This window comes from Scyliorhinus torazame, chromosome 9 (assembly GCF_047496885.1).
Source record: "Scyliorhinus torazame isolate Kashiwa2021f chromosome 9, sScyTor2.1, whole genome shotgun sequence".
Classification (NCBI taxonomy): Eukaryota; Metazoa; Chordata; class Chondrichthyes; order Carcharhiniformes; family Scyliorhinidae; genus Scyliorhinus; species Scyliorhinus torazame.
This window is the reverse complement of record NC_092715.1, coordinates 165060426-165078438: the sequence shown is the minus strand read 5'-3', so window position 1 is coordinate 165078438 and position 18013 is coordinate 165060426. Positions and strand designations below refer to the sequence as shown.

The 18013-nt window shown below is 47.1% G+C and overlaps 1 protein-coding gene across 2 annotated transcripts in view; it reads left to right on the top strand.

Annotated features, from left to right (window-relative positions):
• Window positions 1-18013, top strand: part of fancc (FA complementation group C) — a 274053-nt gene that overhangs the window by 37986 nt on the left and 218054 nt on the right. For both annotated transcript variants that reach the window (XM_072516728.1, XM_072516729.1), the window contains one exon: window positions 7524-7608. In XM_072516728.1, coding sequence (XP_072372829.1) covers window positions 7524-7608 — 85 coding nt within the window. The remainder of the gene's footprint in view (window positions 1-7523; window positions 7609-18013) is intronic.

The following is an 18013-nucleotide window of genomic DNA, read 5'->3' as shown; positions in this document are numbered from 1 at the left end:
AGGGGGGGGGAAAGAGGCAGATGTCCTGGCCTTTGCTTCCCTAATAGCCCGGTGGCGAATACTGCTGGCATGGAGGGACTCAAAACCCCCAAAGACCGAACTATGGCTTTCGGACATGTCAAGTTTCCTGGGTATGGAAAAAATTAAGTTCGCCTTGAGGAGATTAGAGTAGAGTAGGAGGGATAAATAGGCGGGTAGTGTCTAGGGGAAAGGAGCGGGCATGTGCAGTATGGTTTGATTGAAGTATTGGTTTTATATTGATGTTTGCACATTTCTGTTATCTGTAACTGTTTACAATGCCAAAAAATACCTCAATAAAATTGTTTGTTTAAAAAAAAAAGTGAAATCTCGTTGGCAATTTCTTCACTTGGGTGTCATTCAGTAAATTTGGTTATTTTTGTTTTTAGTTTCCCCATGAGGAGTGTAACACAACTAAATCCAAAAGAGAAAATACTGGAAAATCGTAGCAGGTCTGGCAGCATCTGTAGGGAGAGAAAACAGTTGACGTTTCATAGCTTTGACAAAGGATCATCTGGACTTGAAGCGTTCGCTCTATTCTCTCCCTACGGATGCTGCCATACCTGCTGAGATTTTCCAGCATTTTCTCTTTTGGCTTCAGATACCAGTATCCTTAGTAATTTGCTTTTAACACAACTAAATCCAAGCCTGATGCTACAATGCAATGCCAGTAAGGCAGAAATCAGAAAAGTTGTTTAAAACCAAACTCGTATACCCACTTTCCAGCCCATGGTACATAGATTACAGTGCTTGAGGGTTTCTGCTTCTATCACTCTTTCAGGCAGTGTGCTCCAGACATCCCTTCAGTGAAACAAATTCCTCAACTTGCCTCTAATCCTTCTGCCAATTACTTTAAATTTATATCCCCCTGGTTATTGACTTCTTTGCCAAAGGAAATAGGTCCTTCTTAGCCACTTTACCCAGCTTTCTTATAATTTTATACACCTCAATTATTTTTCCCTTCAGCCTCCTCCATTCCAAGGAAAACAACTCCAGCCTATTCAATCTATTATAAAGAAACTCTTTATAATAGTCCTTAGAATGTGAACTGTTAAAAATAAGTTAGATCTTCATAATTTATACCAGATTTGAATAGTTGGTTCAGTTATTTGATGTGTATGTAACTGTGATTAGCATTAAGGTGGCGTAATTCTTCAATGATAGATTTTCAGCAGGGGGAAATTGAGCACCATTCTGCTTACTTAGTTTGGATGTATATGTGAAGGAGAGCCGATCGATGAAACATGACCAACTGCGGTGAACTCAGGTGAATGAGGAAGGAGCAATGCTCCGAAAGCTAGTGATTTGAAACAAACCTGTTGGACTTTAACCTGGTGTTGTCAGTCTTCTTACTCTGCTCACCCCAGTCCAATGCCAGCATCTCCACATCATGTGTTTTCTTCGGGTGAGCCATTTCTAGGACACACACGAATAGGGCTCACTTCATGATGCCGCTGCTTTTGTAACTATGGAAAGTTGTCTCAGATGCACTTTGACTTGAAATTACAAATATAACTCTAGTAAGCTTAATATATATCTTCGGAAAAACAGAATGTTGGAAATACTCAGCAGGTCAGCCAGTATCTGTGGTGTAAGAAACAAAGTTTAAGGTTCTTTCACAACTGGAAAGGTTAAGAGTTTTAACAGGTTTTAAATAAGTATTGAGGCGGGCTGGAGGGGGAATGAAAAAAAGCTAAAGTCTATGAGAGGGTGGAAGGCAGGAGAGATTAAATGATAAAAGGAATGATGGTTCAAGGCAAAGGGTTGTTAATGGACCAAGCAAACATACACAAGATTGGTGTATTAGTGATGTACTTGGGAAAAGCAGGATCATTATCAACAGCTGTCATCTGAAAATAAATGGGGATAGAGGTTATGATTGTTGAACTCCAAGGCTATAAGGTGCCTAATCGAAAGATGAAGTGCTGTTGCTTGAACTTGCATTGAACTTCATTGCAACAGCATGGGAGGGTGAGAACAGAAAGGTCAGAGGGGGAGTGGAATGGAGAATTGAAATGTTGGCTGATTGGAAGTTCAGTTTATGGCTGCAGTTTGAATAAAGTATTTAATAAAAATGGCCAATCTGCATTTGGTCTCCTCCAAGTAGAGGAGAAGGCATTGTGAACAGTAAATGCAGTATACAAGATTGAAAGAAATATAAGTAAAATACTTTTTCACCCAGAAGAGACATTTGGGTGCTGGAAAATGATGATCTTTCATCAGAACATGAAAAAGTAACATGTTTTAAGCAGGTACTGAAGGAAAGGATGGGGCAGGGGTTGGGGTGCGGGGAGGGGAGAAGACCAAACAAAAGGTAAGGATTGTGATGAGATGGAAAGCAGAAGAGATTGAATGACAAATGGGATGATGGCACAATGTAAAAAGTTGAAGAGGATGGCTCTGCAGTTCCAATCCATTCTTTGTGCTTTAACATTGGTAAAAGGGTGGGTGTTTCAACTCCTGGACTTAAATAGGGAGGTACCATGAGAAACAAAGAACAAAGAAAGGTACAGCACAGGAACAGGCCCTTTGGCCCTCCATGCCTGTGCCGACCATGCTGCCCATCTAAACTAAAATCTTCTACACTTCCTGGGTCCGTATCCCTCTATTCCCATCCTATTCCTGTATTTGTCAAGATGCCCCTTAAATGTCACTCGTTCCTGCTTCCACCACCTCCTCCGGCAGCGAGTTCCAGGCACCCACTACCCTCTTGTGTAAAAAAAACTTGCCTCATACATCGCTAAACCTTGCCCCTCGCACCGTAAACCTATGCACCCTAGTAATTGACCCCTCTACCCTGAGAAAAAGCCTCTGACTATCCACTCTTGTCTATGGCCCTCATAATTTTGTAGAACTCTATCAGGTCGCCCCTCAACCTCTGTCGTTCTAGTGAGAACAAACCGAGTTTATTCAACCGCTCCTCATAGCTAATGCCCTCCATAACCAGGTAACATCCTGGTAAATCTCTTCTGCACCCTCTCTAAAGCCTCCACATCCGTCTGGTAGTGTGGCGACCAGAATTGAACACTATACTCCAAGTGTGGCCGAACTAAGGTTCTATACAGCTGCAACATGACTTGCCAATTCTTATACTCAATGCCCCGGCCAATGAAGGCAACCATGCTGTATGCCTTCTTGACTACCTTCTCCACCTGTGTTGCCCTTTTCAATGACCTGTGGACCTGTATACCTAGTTTTCTCTGACTGTCAATACTCTTGAGGGTTCTACCATTCACTGTATATTCCCTACCTGCATTAGACCTTCCAAAATGCATTACCTCACATTTGTCCGGATTAAGCTCCATCTGCCATCTCTCCGCCCAAGTCTCCAAAGGATCTAAATCCTCCTGCATCCTCTGGCAGTCCTCATCGCTATCCGCAATTCCACCAACCTTTGTGTCGTCTGCAAACTTACTAATCAGACCAGTTACATTTTCCTCCAAATCATTTCTATATACTACGAACAGCAAAGGTCCCAGCACTGATCCCTGCGGAACACCACTAGTCACAGCCCTCCAATCAGAAAAGCACCCTTCCATTGCTACTCTCTGCCTTCTACGACCTAGCCAGTTCTGTATCCATCTTGCCAGCTCACCCCTGATCCCGTGTGACTTCACCTTTTGTACCAGTATGCCATGAGGGACCTTGTCAAAGGCCTTACTGAAGTCCATATAGAAAACATCCACTGACCTACCTGCATCAATCATCTTTGTGACCTCTTCGAAAAACTCTTTAGTGAGACACAACCTCCCCTTCACAAAACCATGCTGCTTCTCGCTAATACGTCCATTTGCTTCCAAATGAGAGTAGATCCTGTCTCGAAGAATTCTCTCCAGTAATTTCCTTACCACTGACGTAAGGCTCACCGGCCTGTAGTTCCCTGGATTATCCTTGCTACCCTTCTTAAACAAAGGAACAACATTGGCTATTCTCCAGTCCTCTGGGACATCACCTGAAGTCAGTGAGGATCCAAGATTTCTGTCAAGGCCTCAGCAATTTCCTCTCTAGCCTCCTTCAGTATTCTGGGGTAGATCCCATCAGGCCCTCGGGGCTTATCTACTGTAATATTTTTCAAGACGCCCAACACCTCGCCTTTTTGGATCTCTTGTGACTCAGGCTATCTCCACACCCTTCTCCAGGCTCAACATCCACCAATTCCTTCTCTTTGGTGAATACTGATGCAAAGTATTCATTTAGTACCTCACCCATTTCCTCTGGCTCCACACAAAGACTCCCTTGCCTGTCCTTCAGTCCTGTCCTTCAGTGGGCCAACCCTTTCCCTGGCTACCCTCTTGCGTTTTATGTATGAGTAAAAAACCTTGGGATTTTCCTTAACCCTATTTGCCAATGACTATATGTGACCACTTTTAGCCCTCCTGACTCTTTGCTTAAGTTCCTTCCTACTTTCCTTATATTCCACACAGGCTTCGTCTGTTCCCAGCCTTCTTGCCCTGACAAATGCCTCCTTTTTCTTTTTGATGAGGCCTACAATATCTCTCATTATCCAAGGTTCCCAAAATTTGCCGTATTTATCCTTCTTCCGCACAGGAACATGCCGGTCCTGAATTCCTTTCAACTGACATTTGAAAACCTCTCACATGTCAGATGTTGATTTACCCTCAAACATCCGCCCCCAATCTAGGATCTTCAGTTCCCCCTAATATTGTTATAATTAGCCTTCCCCCAATTTAGCACATCCACCCTAGGACCACTCATCCTTGTCCACCAGCACTTTAAAACTTACTGAATTGTGGTCACTGTTCCCGAAATGCTCCCCTACTGAAACTTCTACCACCTGGCCGGGTTCATTCCCCAATACCAGGTCCAGTACAGTCCCTTCCCTAGTTGGACCATCTACATATAGTTTTAAGAAGCCCTCCTGGATGTTCCTTACAAACTTTGCCCCATCCAAGCCCCTAGCACTAAGTGAGTCCCAAAGATTTCTGTCAATAGCAAAACGAGTGACTAATGAGTGGACTAGGTGTTATTTGAGGGAATGGTTCCTTTTGGAAGGCAAAAACGAGAGTGGGAGATGTGTTTGGTGGGGACATCACTGGGTGGTGGAAGCGGTGTAAGATGATCTGTTGAATGTGGAGACTGGCATGCTAGAAGCTGGACAAGGAGAATCCTGTTTTACTGGGAGAGAGGGGAAGAGGTGAGAACAGAAGTGTGCGAAATGGGACAAAAACACAGTGAATCTTGATGGAGGGGAAACCTTGACTGAGGAAAAACACAGAACATATATACCAAGCTTGAATTTATTGAGATAGCAGTATGATGGGATGCAGCTGAGGGCTGCACTGAGGACTGATGATTCAGGATCAAAGAGGGTATATAAAAAAAACATGGCGAAGGAAGAGATTGGAAGGCGAGATGGAGTCAGAGGAAAGCGAAGGAAAAGAAGGATCTGAAGGGAGCATTGTTATGCAAGAAGAATGTAATGGAACTGCAAAGCCATCACCATTTACCTTGTGCCATCATTTTTTCATCATTTAATCTCTCCTGTTTTCCACCCTAACACGGTCCTTCCCTTTAGTTCTCTTTTCTGGCTTATAACCTGTTACCTCTCTACATTTTTCCAGTTCTGATGAAAGATCATTAACCTGAAACATTAGGGATCAGATTTATGCTGCCGAGAAGAATAGCTTAAGTTGAGAATCGCCCAATTTATAGGACCTGCCTTGGTTTAAAAAAATACCTCAAATTCCGCGATTGTCACTCCGAGTCCGATGTGCAGGAACAGGATGGAGTCGGGCTAGCTGATCCTGGAAGCAGAGTGCAGGCGCCATGGGGATGGGCAAGTGTCGAGGTGAACTGATTAGGAGGTTTCAGAAGCTCTTAATCATAGACACTTGACAGTGAGAAAAAAAAACAATTCAGAAGACCCATTCAAAGATTTTAAACCCCTTTGAGTGGATAATCGCTTATAAAAACAAACAAACTTCTATTCAGGTCCAACATCAAAGGCAGTTTATCCTTTCATACCTTCTTCAAACTGTCATTCAAACTGAACTCCGAAACCTGCTGAAATAATTGTAGCTTTGGAAACTCAGTCATGCATTCATAATGACAATAGCTTCTGGGTTAATGTCAGCAAACAAATCTATTGAAACTGCACAAAACTGCATTGAAACATTCTTAGCCTGCAACAATTGGCTTCTGAATCAAAGCAGGGTTTCTCTCCCTCCCCCCACCCCCCAGCTCTGGCAAAAGAGCTGATGGGGTTTATGGAGCGCATGTTTCTGGTCCCACTGACATGTTTCTCAGTGTCACAAGACTGGAGTTTGTTTCACGTTTGATTCCGCAAGCTCGATGGAGCAATCTAACCAACTCGCTCCAGGAATATCTGGTTGATTCTCACTGTGAATCTGATAACCACATCTCTCTGCAGAAATGGCTGTGCAAGCAGAATTCAGAATCTGATAACTTTCTCCAAAAACAGGCTGGTGTGAAGCCAGCGGTCTCTCCTGGAAACGCTGTGAGTAAGACATACCGCTGAGCTGCAAAGAAGATTATTACATGCTGTGGGCCAGAGATTTTAAACCAGACTCATACTGTGAAGAGAGTGCACTGAACAACTCTTCATCTGAAGCAAGGATGCTTATCTTTTTACCTAATTGTTATTTTTCACCCGTTTCCTTCCTCTCTGTGTTTCTCTGTCTTGTATGTATGTGTAGAGGGTGAGGCGGTTAAAGGAGGAGTCAGATATTCGTTCGCCATTAACTTGTTTTATTGCATATGCTATATTTGTTCTGGTTGTACGAACCTGGTGACTAATTATTGGACAGCCAAGGGCCAAAGATCTCGTGTATTTTCATAAGAATTATTGGTTAATTAATTTGTGTTGTGACTCCAGGGCACGTGGGGTTGGAATTGACCACACAATTGTCCAGGGTGGCATAATACACTGCGAACATTAAAATGTAACCAGTGGGTGAGGAAAGCATTACATATAGGTACCTGCATGGAAACATAGAGCTCACTGTCATTGGGCAGATTGTAGCCAGCAATGCAACTTGGATGTGCTGGTGCATGTCACACTCTACAGGTACCTCTGTGTATAGCACAAGAACACAGATATAAGAAAATATTCTTTAAACTGATTTTGTAACTTTCAAGTTGAATAAAATTGCTAATTTGTATGATCTATTATAAAAGTTTGATATTTACCAATTGTACCTTATTCTGGTGCTTAAAGGTGCATTCTGGTTGTAGTTATGTTCAACAAAGATTGTTTGCACTTAATAGCTACATTGCAAGAAGTATATTAAGGATAATTTCAATTTGGAAATACTATACCAGCAAACGTATGTCATATGAGTCCAGTGTCCATCACCTGATGGTGCAGAAGCACCAGCAATAATTTTAAAAAACTGGGTAAATAAGATTCAACTGTGAGCAGTTTCATGATATTGCAGCAGTATATTAATAAAGTATAATTCTTTCCAATGACCTATGTCTGTTTTGTATAAATCCTGACCAATGCATTTCTCCTCTTATTACAGAATGTTACTTCAGTATTAAAATTATTTCCACTGATTGGTCAATTATTGGGCAGACTATGTTGGAATCCATTTGTCGTAGCACATGGTAAGTTTATGAAGATTTTCGGACAAAATAAATTTAATCTTCAGACACTTTTGTGAACTGGAAGCGCCAAGTTCAGAAGGAGACTGAATTTTTCATGCCAAATCATGCATTATGATTGAGAAGTTATATTAAAAATAATGAATTTTTGGTTTTGCTTGTCTTTGCTTAATTATAAATAGCAATTTTAAACACCATACTTAAAATGGTAATTGTGCCTTTGTTAAAGTCAATGTGTATGCATGGAGACAAGATGACTAGCTTACTGCTGTAGTGCCCCTTTGAACAGAGTATTTTGGCATGCTAATCTCCGGTTTAGGGGGTTGACGCACCATAAATGCACTTCCAGTAATTCTTCTGAGATGAACTGTGGGAGGAGGCTGCTTGCTTTTGATCAGAAAAATCAACTAATTTAAAGATAATTTGAACTAGAATATGTAAATTAAATATAGTTGACAACAATTGTGTTAAATTACCTGACCCAGAGGGTGTTTGACATCCATCATGATCTTCCTTTTGATTTCATATCTATTGGTTGTAATGATTGTTGATGTTGTTTAATTCACCTGTAGCTGATTGGCCTTCAAAACATGATTTAGTGGAATTATGGGCCATAATGTCCTGTCTTCCCAGCGTGTGATTTGGGGCGTAGCCCAAATATGCACTGGGGAGTCCCTCTTGGAAGTTCCCATGTAAGGGTTTACTCGGCAAATGTCCAGAAAGGCTAGCGTTTGCTGGACAATTGCTGGGCTGGGAACCATCCGACAAAGTGAATTAAATCACTACTTTTGGATGGTTCTGCCAGTCTTTCACTTATACTCTGAAAGAAGTGGAAGGAAAGAAATAGTCTAACTTCAGATGAACTATTCTAAACACCCAGGCTGAGCCCTGCACAGTGCAATGTGGACCTGCCAGGGGACCCTCCATGCTGCCACACCTCCCACCCCAACCCCACCAATTTCTCCAGTTAAGTATTTTGATTCTGATTGGTTCTTTTTCTCCATAACTAACCTTACGCTACACTGATCGCTATTCCTGAGGTGTTCCCTGACATTTACATTCTCCACTTGATCTATTACATCCCACAGGACCCGATCCAGCAATTCCTCCTTCCTCATTGGGCAGGAAACATGCTCATCAAGAAAATTCTCCTGAATACACTTCAGAAATGCCTCCCCTTTCTGCCCTGAACATAACTCCCCAGAGCCTCCTTTGACAGACGTTACAAATCTATGACCTTGGTGCCTAGGGGACAAGGCAATATGGGAATAGCACCACCTGCACGTTTTCCTCCAAGTCGCACACTATTCTGACTTGGAACTGTATCCCCATTTCTTCGCTGTTGCTGGATCAAAAACATGGGAACTCCCTTCCTAACAGCATTGGGTGTACCTACACCACAGCGGTTCAAAAAGGAGGCTCATCACCACCTACAAGGACAATTAAGGATGAGCAAAAAATGCTGGTCTTCTCAGGGGTGCTCACCCATGAATAAATGAAAATAAATGAAATTATCATAATTCTATAGTTTTAATTTCTTTGAAAATCTGCTCATCTATCTTTTTCTCACTATTTGTAGAATATGGAATACATTCTGTAGAATATACCAATTAGCATAATGGCCCCATTCCTGTTTCTGAATTCAAACTAATGAGTTACTGTTCTTAATCCCACAAGGACAGTCTCCTTCCAGCTCTAATTTATTCTCTTCATCAATACCCCTACTCCTATTTTCTTCGTTCCTTATCTTTCCTGAGTACCCTATACCCAGAAATGTTGTATTGTAATATAATTAACTACTTTATAAAATTATTATTTCTTTAAGTAGACATGTGGCTGAATTGATAAAACGGCCTCCTCTGACCATATGATGGTAGTTCTGGGAGTTTCTGAGCAGTTTAAACACAAAGGGTAACACATCAAATCCCTGGAATATATCATTCCTTGCATTGCATAAACATTCCAGCCAAGCCAACATAGTGGATTAGCAGAAGAGAGATCTGCACCAGCCAGCAGTGGACAAAGGCAGAGCTATTCGTGACTCCTCAACTCCAATGTTGTGATAATGGTTCTACAGTCACCTCAGCAGCACAGTAGCACAAGTGGATAGCACTGTGGCTTTACAGCGCCAGGGTCCAAGGTTCGATTCTCCGCAGGGTCACTGTCTGTGCGGAGTCTGCACGTTCTCCCCATGTCTGCGGGGTTTCCTCCGGGTGCTCCGGTTTCCTCCCACAGTCCAAAGATGTGCTGGTTAGGTGGATTGACCATGATAAATTGCCCTTCGTGACCAAAAACGTTAAGGAGGGGTTATTGGGTTACGGGGATAGGGTGGAAGTGAGGGATTAAGTGGGTCGGTGCAGACACGATGGGCCGAATGGCCTCTTTCTGCACTATGTTCTATGTTCTCAAAACACAATGGATTTTAACAGGAGAGCTCATTAGCTGAATAGCCTGACCTGAAACTACCCTGTCACATGAGACTTGAGCTGTTTGATATCCTTTAATTACCCAGATATTCTGGATTTTGTCTTCCATTGCGGTTTACCTCCGAAGGGAACCGGGCACCAGGCTAGCAGCCTGCCTTCTATCTCCAAAGTCTAACCTCCAGAAAGGACCCTGTATTTTGCCTACAGAGTGAACTAATTTCCAGGATACAAGAATACTTTGCTGCATTCTCAACCTGCAAGCGAGTTCCTAGGATCGAGATCATGAATTCTACCAGAAAAAACCAACTGAAAGAACCTTCATTGAACATTTTCTGACTGGATTTCTAACTTGCGTGGAATCATGTAAGGGGGGGGGATTTCAATATGGTGCTGGACCGGTTGTGTTCCAGTTTCCTGAAGGTGTCGACCATGGCAAAAGAGCTGATGGGGTTTATGGAACGCATGAGAGGGGCAGACCCGTTGCGGTTTGTGAGACCGAGGGCAAAGGAATTTACATATTTCTCGCACGTCCACCAGGTGTACTCCCAGATTGACTTCTTTGTCTGGACAAGGCCCTATCAGAATATTCGGCGATCGTGGTGGCTGACCACGCACTGCATTCGGTAGATTTGTGGGTGGCAAAGGGGAGTCCCCAATGGCCTCGGCGGATGCTGGATGTGGGGTTAGTGAATAAGATTTGCGAAAAGGTAGGGGTGGCTATCCAGAACTACGTGGAGCAGAATAAGACATGGGAGGTCTCCACCTCCACGTTGTGGGAGGTGCTGAAGGCAGTGTTTAAGGAGGGAGTTTATGTCAATCTGGGCGCACAGGGAGAGGGTGGAGCGGGCTGAGAGGTTGAGGTTGGTGGAGGCCATTCCGAGGGTTGATTTGTTGAGGGAAAGACAAGATCTAGATGGAGTTTGGACTTGTGTCCAAGGGAAAGGCGGTGGGATAATTGTGCAGGGCTAGGGGGGCTATATATAAATATGGAGAGAATGACAGCAGGATGCTTGCGCATCAGTTGACGCAGGCGACGGTGAAGGAAATTGGGAGAATGAGAGATGGCAGGGTAGGGTGGTAACGGAGCTGGAGGAGGTGAGTGGTATACTTGAGACGTTTCACTCGAAATTGTGTAGCTCGGTGCCACCGGTGGGAGATGAGGGTATGTGGCGGTATTTGGATGGGCTGGAGTTCCGGAGTGTGGCAGAGGCAAAGGTGCAAGGACAGTGGGCTGTGATTAGGCTGAGGGAGGTAATGGATTGCGTGGCGTCGATCTAGACTGGGAAGGCACCGGGTCCAGGTGGGTTCTCAATCGGGTTCTACAAGATGTTTGGGTCGGAGCTGGAGCCCCCCTCTCGCCCTACGTTGCGTCAGGCTTTAATATCGCTCATTTTAAAGAAAGACAAGGACACGGAGCAGTGTGGGTCGTACCACCCAATTTCCCTGTTGAATGTAGATGCGAAGCTGTTGGCGAAGGTATTGGCGACGTGCATAGAGCATTGTGTGTACGGGGGTGATAGATGAGGACCAGATGGGATTTGTGAAGGGGCGGCAGCTGTCGACGAATGTCTGGAGGTTACTGAATGTGATTATGATACCCTTGGAGGTCTGAGAAATGGAAGTGGTTGTGCCGATGGACGCAGAGAAAGCTTTCGATCGGGTGGAGTGGGTGTATTTATTCAAGGTGCTGGGACGATTTGGGTTTGGGCACGGATTCGTGGACTGGGTTCGACTATTGCCTAAGGCGAGTGTTTGGACTAACGGGGTCAGCTCGGAGTACTTTGCGTTACACTGGGGGACGTGGCAGGACTGTCCGATCTCCCCGCTGCTCTTTGCCCTGGTGATTGAGCCCTTAGCAATGACGCTTAGGGTCTTGAGATGGTGGAGGTTTTTTTTTAATAAACAATTTTATTGAGGTATTTTTGGCATTGTAAACATTTACAGTGTACAGTAATGTGCAAATATCAACAAAAACATAGTGCAAATAACCAAACCTCCCTCATAAACAGTACCTGCCTATTTATCCCCCCCATTCTACTCTACCCACTCCCCCCCCCCCCCCCCCCCCACACACACACACACTGGCGTTTAATTCCCCGCGAAGAAGTCGATGAATGGTTGCCACCATCGGGCGAACCCTGACAAAGATCCTCTCAAGGCAAACTTAATTTTTTCCAGACCAAGAAAGCTCGACATGTCCGAGAGCCATACTTCGGTCTTCGGGGGCTTTGAGACCCTCCATGCCAGCAGGATGCATCGCCGGGCTACCAGGGAAGCAAAGGCCAAGACTTCGGCCTCATTCTCCTCTTGGACCCCCGGGTCTTCCGAGACCCCCAAAATTGCCACTACTGGACTCATCACCACCCTAGTTTTCATTACCTGGGACATGACGTCCGCAAATCCCTCCCAGTATGTCCTGGGCTTTGAGTACCTCCATGCCAGCAGTATGCATCGCCGGGCTACCAGGGAAGCAAAGGCCAAGACGTCGGCCTCATTCTCCTCCTGGACTCCCGGGTCTTCCGAGACCCCCAAAATTGCCACTATTGGTCTCATCACCACCCTCGTTTTCAGTACCTGGGACATGACGTCTGCATATTCCTCCCAGTATCTCCTAAGTTTTGGACATGCCCAAAACATGTGGACGTGATTCGCTGGTCGCCCCGCGCATATAGCACACTTGTCTTCCACCCCAGAAAAGTTGCACATCCGTGCCACCGTCATGTGGGCCCGGTGGACGACCTTGAACTGAATCAGGCTGAGCCTAGCACATGTGGCAGTTGAATTTATCCTACTCGGGGCTTCCGCACATACCCCGTCCTCCATCTCCTCGCCGAGCTCCTCCTCCCACTTGAGCTTCAGTTCCCCTGTCTGGGACTCCTCCCCTTTCATGAGTTCTTGGTAAATATCCGAGACTTTCCCCTCTCCTACCTCTCCCCTGGAAACTACTCTATCCTGGATCCCATTTGGTGGGAGGCATGGGAAAGATGGGACCTGTCTGCGTATGAAGTCATTCCCCCTTACTAGTCTGAATTTCTCCTCCAAGGCCCTCATGCTCGTGAAGCACCCCCCCCCCCCCCCCCCCCCCCCAAAAGAACGTATCACCCATCCTCCTGACTCCCGCCCGCTGCCATACTCGGAACCACCGTCCATGCTCCCGGGTGCAAATCGGGTGGTTGTCGCATAATGGAGACCAGACCGATGCTCCCACCTCCCTTACATGTTTCCTCCACTGGCCCCAGATCCGCAGGGCTGCCACCACTACCAGGCTGGTGGAGTACCTGGCCGATGGGAGCGATAGGGGAGCCGTGACCAGGGCTGCCAAACTGGTGCCCCTGCCGTCTCCACTCGCCCCCAAATAGACCCCGTACCCACCATCCAGCTCCTTACCATGGCTATGTTGGCCGCCCAGTAGTAGTTGCTAAGGTTCGGTAGCGCCAGTCCCCCCTCGCTACGGTTCCTCTCAAGCATTGCTTTCTTCACCCGTGGGGACTTTCCTGCCCAGACAAAGCCCATAATGATCTTGTTGAGCCTTTTGAAGAAGGACCACGGGATGAAAATCGGGAGGCACTGAAAAATAAACCGGAATCTTGGGAGGATTGTCATCTTTACTGTCTGCGTTCTCCCTGCAAGTGATAGCTGGAGTGCATCCCATCTCCGAAACTTGCTCTTCATTTGTTCCACTACTCTAGTCAAATTTAGCCTGTGCAGCCTGCCCCAATCTCGCGCCACCTGTATCCCCAAGTATCAGAAACTTTCTCCGACCAACCTAAATGGCCGCCCCTTCAACCTATCCTCCTGGCCCCTTGCCTGTACTACAAACATCTGGCTGTTAGCCATGTTCAGTTTGTACCCTGAAAACCTGCCAAATTCTCTCTCTCCCAGTATACTGTCCATCCCAGCCAGCGGGTCCGATACGTACAGGAGCAGGTCGTCTGCGTAAAGCGAGACCCTGTGTTCCACCCCTCCCCTAATCATTCCCTTCCACCCCCTCACCGCACTCAGGGCAATCGCCAGAGGTTCTATAGCCAGTGCGAACAGCAATGGGGAGAGTGGACATCCCTGTCTGGTCCCCTGGTGTAGTCTAAAATATTCTGATGTTGTCCTATTCATCCTTACGCTAGCTTTTGGGGCCTGGTGCAATAGTCTGACCCAGTCGACAAAGCCCTCACTGAACCCGAACCATCCAAGTACCTCCCACAAATAGTCCCACTCCACCCGGTCAAAGGCCTTCTCTGCGTCCATTGCCACCACTGCCTCTACCTCTCTACCCTCCTGGGGCATCATGATCACGTTGAGTAGTCTTAAGTTGGCTACCAGCTGTCTGCCTTTAACAAACCCTGTTTGGTCTTCCCCGATCACCTCCGGGTCACAGTCCTCAATTCTAAGCGCCAAACCCTTAGCCAGAAGCTTGGCGTCGACGTTGATCAGGGAGATTGGTCTGTATGACCCACACGCTTCTGGGTCTTTATCCCGTTTTAATATCAGCGAGATGGTAGCCTGTGACATCGTCGGAGGTAGAATCCCTCTGTCCCGCGCCTTGTTAAATACCCTGGTCAGCACCGGCCCCACTATATCCGAGAACTTTTTGTAGAACTCCAATGTGTATCCATCCGGCCCCGGCGATTTACCCGACTGCATGGCCTTCAAGCCCCCCAGTACTTCCTCAGCTCTAATCGGGGGCCCCAGCCCGTCTACTAGCCCCCTGCCCACTTTTAGGAAGGTCAGTCCGTCTCAGAAGCGCTTCATCTCCTCCAGCTCCTCAGGGGGTTCCGAGGTATAGAGCTTGCTATAGAACTCCTGAAACACTTTGTTCAGTCCTGACGGGTCATCCACTCTGTTCCCCATACCGTCCACTACCCTGCCTATTTCTCTGGCCGCCTCCTTCCTCCTGAGTTGCTGCGCAAGCATTCTGCTAGCTTTCTCCCCATGCTCATAGACCACCCCCTTTGCCTTCCTATGTTGTTCCATGGCTTTGCTCGTGGACAGCACTCCCAACTCGGCCTGCAGTCTCCGTCTATCTCTAAGTAGGTCCTCCCTCGGGGCCTCTGCGTATTCCCTGTCTGTCCGGTGAATCTCCTTGACCAGTCTGTCCATTTCCACTCTGTCCGTTCTATCTCTGTGGGACCGGATTGAAATCAGCTACCCCCTTACCACCGCCTTCAGCGCCTCCCACAGGGTCGCTGCTGAGACTTCCTCTGTGTCATTAACCTGCAGGTAGTTCTGCATGCACTTCCGCAATCTCTCGCACACCCCCTCATCTGCTAGCAATCCTACGTCTAACCTCCATTGCGGGCATTGGTAACTCCCTTTGCAGACCTGCAGGTCAACCCAGTATGGGACATGATCCGAGATGGTGATCGCCGAGTACTCCGTATTTTTTACCCCGCCTACACAGTCCCTGCTCACGATGAAGAAATCGATTCTAGAATATACTTTGCGAACATGCGAGTAGAACGAAAAAATTCCCTTCCCGTCGGCCGTCTGGCTTTCCATGGGTCTACCCATCTGCTCCATGAACCCCCTCAGTTCCCTTGCTATCGCTGGGAGCCTAGCCGCTCTGGAGCATGACCGGTCTAGTCCGGGGTTGAGGACCGTGTTGAAATCCCCCCCCCATAATCAGCTTGCGTGAATCTAAGTCCAGAATTTTCCCCAGCACCCTTTTAATGAAGTCCGCATTATCCCAATTTGGAGCATATACATTCACCAGGACTACCCTCACCCCTTCAAGTCTACCACAGACCATAAGAAATCTGTCACCTCCGTCTGCAATTGTGCCCTGCGCCTCAAATTGAACCAGTTTATTGATCATGATTGCCACCCCCCTGGACTTAGAGTCTAAGCCCGAGTGGAAGACCTGGCTAATCCAGCCCTTCCTTAGTCTGGTCTGGTCAGTCACTTTCAGATGTGTCTCCTGCAGCATGATTACGTCCGCCTTTAGAGCCCGCAAATGCGCGAACACGCGCCCTCTTGACTGGGCCCGTTTAATCGTCTGACATTCCAGGTGATCAGCCTGGTTGGAGGGCACCTGCCCCCCACTCTTTCTCCCCCCCCCCCCCCCCCCCCCCGTGCCGGTCAACCATAACCCTTCTTGGGCCTGCCCCCAGCCCATGTGCTGCACCCCTCCCGGTTCGCCTCCTGGCAGTTCCCATCCCCGACCTCCTCTCTGTTATCTAATTTAGATCCCTCCCATGTCAGCAGAATAGCTCCCCCCCCCCCCCCCCCTTAGCAACAACAACCCTCTGAAACCCCATACACTGGCTTTATGCATACTCCCCACCTGACTTCATTGACTAGCTTCCTGCTAGCCCGGTGACTCATCTCTCCGGCGCCTACTTGTCTCGCTCCCATTGTTCCCCCGAGCTCATCCCCTCCCACCCATCCACACCAATTCCCCTGGTCTGTCCTCCTCAAGCAGTCTCTCTGAGATAAGGAAGATCAAACAAAAAAGGGCAATCAAATAACGAACCGAGACCGCTCCAGCTGTAACGCTATTCCAGTCGTGTACACAGCTGAGTGATACCAATCGCCCCCTTTCTGCGCATTAATAAAAGAAAAACACAGCAACACAGTACCCGTGTAACCCCCTGCATCAAATAACTTTAACCCCCATTGCTTCCCGGCCAAATTTCTGTTACGATGGAAGCTCCAGACAGAAAAAACACAAAGAAAAAGCAAGCCGAAAAAAGAAAAGAGGGAGGGGGCACCCATCCCCCTCCCTCGCCCATTGTAACCAAAGGCAGTGAAAAAATATAAAGTACCTGTGAAGCACCAAAGAAATAGAAAGTCATTCCAAGAAAAATAGAAGTCACGTAAACAATAATACTCAGACTCTGGCTTGAGTCCGTGGGTCCTCAGTTCAGCACCAGTCGCTGATCCTTTGCGAACTCCATCGCCTCATCGGGGTCCACAAAGTAGTAATGCTGGCTCTGGTGCGTGACCCAAAGACGTGCCGGGAAGAGCAGACCGAACTTCACGTGCTTTTTGAACAAAATCTCCTTAATTCGTTTAAAGGCTGCTCGTCGCCTGGCCACCTCCTGACTCGAGTCCTGGTAGATGCGCAGGACATTGTTGTTCCATGTACAGCTCCTTGTGCTCTTTGCCCACTGAAGGACACGCTCCTTATCCGTGAACCTGTGAAACCTGACCACCACTGGTTGGGGAGGACCTCCCGGTCGCGGCTGCCTCATCTGCACCCTGTGTGCCCATTCCAGCTCCAGCGGTCGCGGGAAGGAGTTAGCCCCCATCAGCTGCTGCAACAGGTCTGCCACAAACGTCGTGGCGTCTGCTCCTTCGGCCCCCTCCGGGAGGCCAACAATTCTCAGATTTTGTCTGCGGGCTCTGTTTTCCAGGTCTTCAAGTTTGTCAAGCAGCCTTCTCCGTCGCTCCTTTAACCCATCTATCTCTATTGCCGCGATCGTTTGTGTGTCCGCCTGTTCCTCCACCGCTTGCTCCAGCACCGTGACCTTTTTGTCCTGGGCCTCTAGTCTTTGGTTCACTTGCTCCTCCGCTTTCTGAAGCGGTTCTAAGTTATCCCACTTCATCTCTTCAAAATGTCCTTTTATGACCCACAGCATATTGTCCAGTGCTGCTTGGATTGTCTGGTCCACGGTCCGTACGTCAGCCATCTTTGATCCCGGGTCAGCTCCCACACCACTTTGTCTCAGCCCTTTCTTTTCCTGCTTTCGCTGCTTTCTGCTCTTTGTTTCCATGCAGCTCTGCACGTTTAACTCAGCAACTTTGTGGCTGTCTTTTCTAGCGCTCAAAAGTTCAAAAAAGTCGGGAAACCAGGTCTCAAAATCCGTCCGGAGTGAGAGCCACCGAATGTGCGGCTCACTCCCTCATCGCCACCACCGGAAGTTGGTGGAGGGGTTTTTGAGCGTGGGGGTGCACTGAGTTTCTTTTTACGCGGGTGATCTCCTGCTGTATATTTTGGACCTAGTCGGGAGCTTTGGCAGGATCATGGGGATTTTGGGGGGCGTTTG